Below are 8255 nucleotides of genomic sequence, written 5' to 3'. Positions count from 1 at the left end.
CGACCTCCGCTCGGTTTTAACGCATGAACCCTGTCCACCAGATCTTGTAGTGCTGAGGCATGACTGCGCACCACGGGCTGCAACTCTTGGACGGACTGGTGCTGGCGGTGACCGCTTCCGACGATGATCTGCATGAAGCAGTGTGAAATCCGAAGTGACCTTATCTATCCGGTTTTAGTTTGCGCCAAGGTGATTCCAATACGCTCCACCGCCGCCAAAACAGAGTCCATCTTAGCTGCCAGTGTTGCTGTGAGCTCAGAGTCCTCCCTGTTCTGTTCCTGCCTTGGGCCTGTGTCGCTCGCCGCCTGTTGATGCTGCTTCAGCCTGTCCCTTAACTTCCCCATCGCTAGCTGCTGCAGTGTTGGCATCAATGTGTAGGTTTGGGGTTGCAGTACGCAGCGAAAGAGCACCTCACCGGTTCGAGCACCGCCGCCGCGACAGTCGAGGGGGGGCTTCCCACCCAGGGCGGGCCGCCGCCGTCAAAGGCCAAGTCCAATCGATTGCCCGTGTGATATTCCGCCGAGTCCAATTCAGCAGGCGCCAGTTCGGCCACCTACTGCGCCAGGGATTTTAGCGTGGGGTAGCGCAGGTCAAAATGCCTTGCACGGCACCATGTGAGGCGGGGGTCAGTAGGAAAGGACCGCTGCAGCTCCAGGCAGTCCAGGGCTTACTGACTCTTCGGCTGCTCAACTGCTGCCAGCCAGAAATGTCCCACTGAAGATGAAGGTGCGCCGGTATTAAAACCGCCGCCGGAGCCCCGGCACCACTACGCCGCCATTTTAGAGGCTCCTGCAAAGCGGATCAGGCTTCAAGTGCGGGCATATACTCAAGATGGTAATTGAAGGGCCTTCCAGTCGCCACTGATTACTAGTAGGGCAACAGCAGACTTCGTAGTTTATTGTCAGCAGGCAATGCAGACTAGAATGGCATGCGAGCCGCCATGTTAGGGTCAGGCAAGGCAAAAGTCACAGGCCGGGTGCAGCCACTCTTTAGAGCCCCCACCTGCAGACCTGCCCGTGAGTGGATCTTGGCAGCAGTCCGCAGATGTCGGGGGGTACTGCCGCTCCGGCCTTAGCGGAATCCCAGGGTCGGTCTCAGCTGGGTCGGGGGAAGCGCACCATTTTGCGCTGATCACGCCGAAGAGGAGCCCAGGCTGCGGGGGACAACCAGGTGGTCCAAACAGGGTTCGCCGCTTAGTCCGGGCTGCCCGAATATGTGATACCGTCCCGGGGAGATAGAAATCCTTGCCTCCGATATGCCGCTTGCTCAGAGGTGGAGTCCCGTGGCGCACCACTTGCTGCAGGGTCGCCGGCCGCCACCCGCTTTTCAGCCCCGCAATGTCCACTGCGCACCAGCAACTCCAGCGGTCTCAGATGCGGTCTCAGGATGCTGCAATGGGTCCCCGTCTGCCTTGTGAGGCGCCCCCCCGGGCCGCTCCGCTAAGACCTCCTCTCCGCCTCTGGGCACGGTTCTCTCAAGGCTCCTAGTGTGCCTCCGGGCACTCGCCGGGCGCCGTCCGCTGCAGGGTCTCGCACCCCCCCACGCCGACTGCACACACCTGGTCTCCAAAGCACCGGGGGCACTGGGAAAACTCTGTCGCCCCCGGCGCAGTCTCCGCCGCGTCTTCTGTGGCTCCCGGAGTGTCAAGGCCTCGGGCGGTTTTCGGGCCTCCAGCAGCCTCTCCACTGCACTGCAGCCCAGACCTCGTTTCTCCGCCGCTGCCGCCCAGATTCAAGCCTCCTTTCGTCTCGGTGGCCTCCTGCCCACCAGCTCTGCGTGGCCCAGCCCGGGAAAGAGCACCTTGTCAGGATAATTAAGGATAATATAGGCCCCGTGGACGGAGCTCTACCAGGTCATGTCCGCCATGTTAGGCTGCTAGCTACGCCCCTTCGATTTTGGCGTGTTTAATAATGCACTGCGTAGGCATGATCACACACACTTGGAGAACAATCGCATGCAGCGAGCTGGTGCAGAAACTGATGTGATCCATTTCTGCTAGGACCAGCGGTATGGGGCCGCCCTTGTAATCCCAAGAGACATTCTGTAGATATAAAATAACCTACTAGCTAGGGAGGGTGAGGTATAGGTGTATTCTAACCTGTTTTCCATTTAGCATTGTAACATGCTTTCTCCCTTTGTATTTTTTGGAATAGTAACTATGCTGATGATCTTGTTGATAAAAATATGTCTGCTTGTATTAGCTAAAATACTGCGCATGAGAACACGGCATTAGAAATAAATATTTCAAACTTGCACGTGTCTCCATTTACTCCCTATTTTGGACTGGTATGAGAGTATAACGAAAGAGTGTTCATGTGTTCCACATTGCCTGAGGTATTCTAAGTTCCATCCATGTTCTGGGTTGTCTAATCAGTGGGGTTATGGAAGAACCAATGAGAAACTGATTACTAGTCTGGTAGGGGATTTTGGCTACTAAGGTGAGTTTTGGCACACCCTAATTCACTGAGGTTCCAAGTCTCTATGCACAGTTCTGTGTAGGAGCAGAATCCCTCTTATGAGAGGAAGGCTCTTTCTGAAAGGTGGAAGTTTTTTCAAATAAATTGTTATTGTTTTATTAAGGAAAAAGTAACAAACATACAGAAGAAAGCCACACTTCTGTCTTAACAGAGAAGGTGAACATCGTGCCATTTCGGCGGCATACGTATCAACAGTTACATAAAGATAAGTTGTGTCCATGAGCTGTACTTTTAAGCACATGAACAGATTGTTAAGTAAAAAGACAACAGGTATCATATAATATCAGAATACATAGACAGAAATCAGGGGGGCTCCCTTCACACGAAGCGCAGTAGAAAATCTGTGAGCCTGAAGCCTCTGTGGTGAGGGTTCTAAAGGGTGCTGTTGCCTGATTGTCTGTATTTTGGGCCGTTCCTAATGACTAGGGTCTGCTATTATAGTAAATGTTTTTTCTCCATTGACTTCAATATTAAAGTTATTACTTACTGCTTTATATGTACCGTGGGACTCCCACTTTGACGACAGGGAATGATTCAAGCATGTGAATATATGAAAGAAACAATGCTGGAGAAATATATATCCTGAAACCAAACCACTTTTCTGAATTGTTTAGTCTGTGAGGGTTGGGTCAACGAAGTCTGCTTCTTCTAGCAATCTACTCCTGGATCAGTCTCTATCAATCTCCAGAGTATTAGAGGATGGTCTGCTAAGAACAAATGAAAGTGAATAGGGAATAGGTTCAATCCTTGGATCCACTTGTGTCTGTGCAAGAGTGCATCCAGACAGGGTAGTTTGCTTGTTTATTGAAAGGTTTCATAATGTTGTGTATTGCCTGTTGGGACCTGAAAGGAGTTTTGGCATACAGGAAAAGAAAGAATTACCAGTTAAAATAAAATCCACCAAGTTTCTTCATTCATCAGGGAGGAATTTTAATGAATCATTCTGGGATATGTTAAATCCTGATCACAAATGACTTGAAACACAACAGAAAAAAGCTAAAAATTACTAATAACAGAAACATTTGTTTGGTGCAACTTAAAAGACAAATCAAAAGGACACATTTAAATAAATATTTACATCCATTATTATACAGCATTAAAAAGGTGTGATCCCAGCGTAAAAGTCCAGTAGATTCCAGCATTTAAACCTGTGATTAAAATGGATGAAATTTCAGCCAATGGAGTGCAAATCCTGCATTAGAAATAGAGGGCTTACTTAGAGCTGTTGGAGTCCAAGTCTAGCAGAAGAGGGACCAGTCCTGGTAGCCAGTTAGGTGCAGCCAACTGCAGGGCCACCAATGGTTTGGGTCAAACCATTTGAGTCAGTACATCATCAAAATATTGTCCAAGCAATGTTTTATCACACTAAATGTTCAATGCCGAAGCAATGGCAGTTTTTTTGGTATCTGCCTATATGAGAGTGAGTTAAGAGGCATCAACGAATGTGGGCCTTATTGATTTGAATTCATATTTCTCTGTGCTTCAAATTCCCCCAACAGGCATGATTTTGGCCCACAGTTTGTGTCATTAAGCCTGTTGGGACCTCAACCCTATGTGAGCCCTTGGATTGCCCTCCAATATAACACCCCATGGCGGTCCCCCACTGGTCAAAGAAACCATATTGTAGAAGGCATTGCAATGTACAGCATTTAAATTTAGCTAATGATTTAAGGTATACCAATAGTATCTGGTTTCGAGATGCCTATTTGTAACCATTCATTCAGGCAATAGAGTTCTCCTGGCTATTTACTGCCTGAAAACTCAGCTTGCATTCTTCATCTGGAAAATGAGAATGTCACAGAGGTCACAGAGAGTGCTTCGGAACAAATGAAGAGAGGAGCTTCTGATGTGTGACTTCCTGTGGTCTAAAAATAATGCAATCCAGTCAATGGCAGAGTTTGCCACATGCCTTCGCTGCCCAGGCATCCTAAACTCAATCTCTCATTCTTATCACTATTGGCCCTTTAGAATCAAAACCACCTTCTACTTACCTCCCCAAAGTTCTTACAACATCCAGGTTTCAAATGCGATTATGCCATCTTACATCCCTTGCCCTTCCACTGTCCCCAATTTCGGGCAATTTCACTCTTCTAAACTAGGGGTTCCATCACAAATAACAAAAGTATTGCTATCTAGCCACACTCTGTCTCCCATCACCACGAAATCATGTACCCTTCACATTCACAAATCTCACCTCTTGCTCTATGGCAGATGTTTAATATCCCTCGGCTATACAATACCTAGTCTTCCACAATAAATAACACCTGTGACATACTAAATGTGAAAAAACACTTAAAACCATTGATGCAGATTCGATTGTGTCCCGCAACTGAGGCAATGAGTAAACTACTCACAAGAGCATTTGGTAGTCTTCATCTTGTCTGCTAAGTCAACAGTCCATGGTGGCTTTCATATAATTTAGTGCCACACCTAGGTAAAAGACAACAGTTCTGATAGGTGTATAGTTCCAACTGATCGAGAAGCCAGCAACGGTCTGCTTGACCTCATATGACAATTGCTCCATCCCAATATGCAAACCCACAGAAACCTTCAAGCGTCCTATGGGAGATGATAGTAAGAGAGAGTAGCTAAGTGACTGCAAAGTGGCAGCATTCCCACAACCTCGTCCCTGTTGTCAGGCCCCCTCAGCTCCATGTGTGCCTTCAGCAGAGTCCGTTGAGCTTGGCAAGCGGTTGATGATCACAGTTTTATTTCTTCATTAAATATGTGCAATGTATGCTAAAATGAAAGAGAGAAACTAGGAGCAAGTAGGGGGTATTTGATCAAGTACGCAGGCAGGATGGCCACATCTAGGAGGATTTCCTGTTGTTCACGTCACTCCTTTTTAAAAGCCTGTACTGTCACTTTCGTAGAAGCCAAGAGCAGTGGCTACAAATCCATGTAGTAGCCTTGGAGTACAGAGGGTTGGGAAAACAGCTGTTGAGCACAAGCAAGTTGGGACCAAGGTCATGTCATTGAGTATGTGTTTTGAAGAGGAAAGGGAAGGACGGACATGACTCCAAAGTTCTTCTTTCGCTCTTTGCCGTTTAAGGTTGTAACTGAGGTACAGAGAGCTCAGGAAAAATTTTGCACAGGCTGGCTGACTCGCATGCAGGCCCAGTAAATGGCCCGCCCCATGAAAGCAAGTGTAAGCAGCATGACAAGTACCCAAGAGGCATAGATCCCACCATACTTCTGCGCCAGCTTCCAGGTCCCTACCTGAAAGAGACATTTCAAGAGGTTAGAGCATCTAGAGAAGAAAGCACATTGCTTCACTTAAGCCCCCTAGCAAAATACACTAACAAGGCAACCATGCTGCTTTGCTCTCCCGTAACTAAGGAAGCACAAGCCCAACAAAGAAAATGAGAATCATCATACTACAAACAGGAATCCTTGAGAATAAAGTCTTGATTATTTTTTAGAGCTTCTGCCCAACAAAGAAGAGACTTAACTCCGTGAAAACACTAATTATTCAAGAAACGTAGAGTAATATATTGCAACTACGGAACACATTTTTGCAACAAGAAAGAGACCAGCCAAATTGGAATATATGAAAGAAAAAAATCAGGTGGCTCTTCTGGTCACAAGCAAAGTCATCTTCTGTTAACACTTGCAAACTTTGTTGTTTGGCTCATACGTGCTATCTTGTGATAATGGCTGGAGCCTGCCTATGTACTCAGTAGATTAGGATTGTGCTACCTATCTGTTTAGCTGTTTTCTAAGGGGGTCTGAATAGCAGAGGTGGGTGCAACGGTAACTTTATGGCACAAAAATCTTTGTTGTTTACTCCAAAAAGTGGGAGGCGAGTGCCAGAATAAATGGACTGCTAGTATCAGCTGAGGGCCAACCTAGAATGCAGACTAATAGTCTACCAAACAGGAGTGCTTTACAAAAGTGGAGATGTTCACGTGGCCGCAATTATCTCCTCAAAAGTTTAAATTCTGCTGCAGTGATTATAGAAGGTCAGATATCTTTACATATGTAGCTCAAGAACATACAAGAGAAGTACATTAACGAATGCAAAAAGGATAACACCATTTTTCAGCATTTCTTTTGGCCAAGGGTATATCTATAGACTGATGATTACTTCAAGAAGTGCTCCATCTGTCAGATGAAAAACAAACAAGGTAATCACTGTGCTCCTCTACAGTTCTTTCTCATCATTCACATTCACTTCCAGATAACTAGCAGGAATCTTTTAGGTTCTATAGAACCCTTTGGCAGAAGGCATCCCTTCATACTGCTTAAAGATCTACAGTACAACATTTCTGGAAGCATTTCCTTACGGAGCCCACAATGCTGCACACTTAGGTGACCAATTGAGTGCATTTCTCCGTACAAGTGAGTTTACACAGCAATATAGTCACAAATCCAGGAATGAACTTCACGTCACAATTGAAAATCAAGTCTGTAAAAACCCTCAAGACCAAACATATTAAAATATTTATATATAATCTGTAGAAAGATAGTTTAAAGGAGTGTTCCGATTAAATACAAGAATATGACCGAAGAAAACAAGACCTGGTTCCAATGACTGGGATAAGATGCTTCCCTTACTTCTCTTCATAATAATCAGTAAACTACAGTATTCCACTGGCGTCTGATCTTTTATCTTGTCATCAAGTATGCAATTTACTTGATATAGCAAAAAACGGATTGGAATTTGATGAGACTACTGTTTCTGCAGTTGATTAATTGTTGGGGCTTTATGAGAGGCTGGCTGCTATCCAACAAGCTACGTCTAAAAATCTTGAAAAAGTAAAAAATCACCAGAAACAACACAACTAAGGAACCAGACTCTGTATAATCCAAGCTGGATGTATGTTTTACAGCCATAACCACATCAGAGTACAATCTGTTAGCCCAGTAGAACGTGCCATATAAGCCATGGATGTTATAGGTAATTTAAACACACCCAATCAGGTAAGAAATCATTCATCGAATCAATCATGTTAATCAGATAAAGTGGAACAAATTAGAGAGATTTGGTTTAATAAAAACTGCTGTTCAAAATAACCCACACCATTATGTATCATCTGGTCCCAGAGAACACCCTATACCTGGAGAGAAAGGATAACTTGTTCAGACACCACTGTGAAAGAAAGATAGGATCTGCCCCTATTACTGTAGAATATTGGAGCTGTCTCTACATCACACCTGGGAAGACTAATCTTGTAGAACACAGGGTTCACACCAAAGTTGGCAAGTAAACAAAGGTACAACCCCATTGCATGCCCAAAGTCCACTGAGCTGCTATAAACACAACAAAAGATCTGATATTAGAAATCATTGAAAGATGAAACAGTAAATGGTCATCACGGATAGTCCTAGTTCACAAACCCAATAGTTCCATACCATCATACATAGATTTTTGAAAGGTCAATCAAGCATCAGAGTTTGACACCTACCAAATGCAAATGAATAGATGATTTGGTTGAACAATCAGTAAAAAACAGTGAACATCAGTATGATAGGTCATAATCCACTGTAAGACTCTGTTTAGCAAAAAGCAGCTTTTCCTACTCCCCTTATTCTACTGAGACCTCACAGAAATTATGCTGCAGCATATCTAGATCTAGTCTACAGTCCATCCTAAGCTGAATTTCTTGTGAATTTGAAGGATGTTTATGAACATTACTGAGGGCAGGTCTCACAGCCAACCTGGCTAACGATCCCCTGGCCGCACATCACACGAGGTATTGTGGATATTCCCTTAAGAAAGGTATACTTATGTCTTAAAGTCAAGAGCAATAAAGCACTACAAAAAAAAGTTCCTGT

At 45.1% G+C, this 8255-nt stretch overlaps 1 protein-coding gene across 1 annotated transcript in view; it reads right to left on the bottom strand.

The window, feature by feature from the left end:
* Window positions 1-3382: 3382 nt before the first annotated feature.
* The window catches only part of PIP4P1 (phosphatidylinositol-4,5-bisphosphate 4-phosphatase 1), a 154029-nt gene continuing 149156 nt past the window's right edge, over window positions 3383-8255 (bottom strand). Inside the window, exon 7 of the mRNA XM_086923046.1 lies at window positions 3383-5696. Coding sequence (XP_086779172.1) covers window positions 5553-5696 — 144 coding nt within the window. The 3' untranslated portion in view covers window positions 3383-5552. The remainder of the gene's footprint in view (window positions 5697-8255) is intronic.

Source organism: Lissotriton vulgaris, chromosome 5, assembly GCF_964263255.1.
Source record: "Lissotriton vulgaris chromosome 5, aLisVul1.2, whole genome shotgun sequence".
Lineage (NCBI taxonomy): Eukaryota > Metazoa > Chordata > Amphibia > Caudata > Salamandridae > Lissotriton > Lissotriton vulgaris.
The sequence above is the reverse complement of the archived record's forward strand: the minus strand, read 5'-3'. Positions and strand labels throughout refer to the sequence as shown.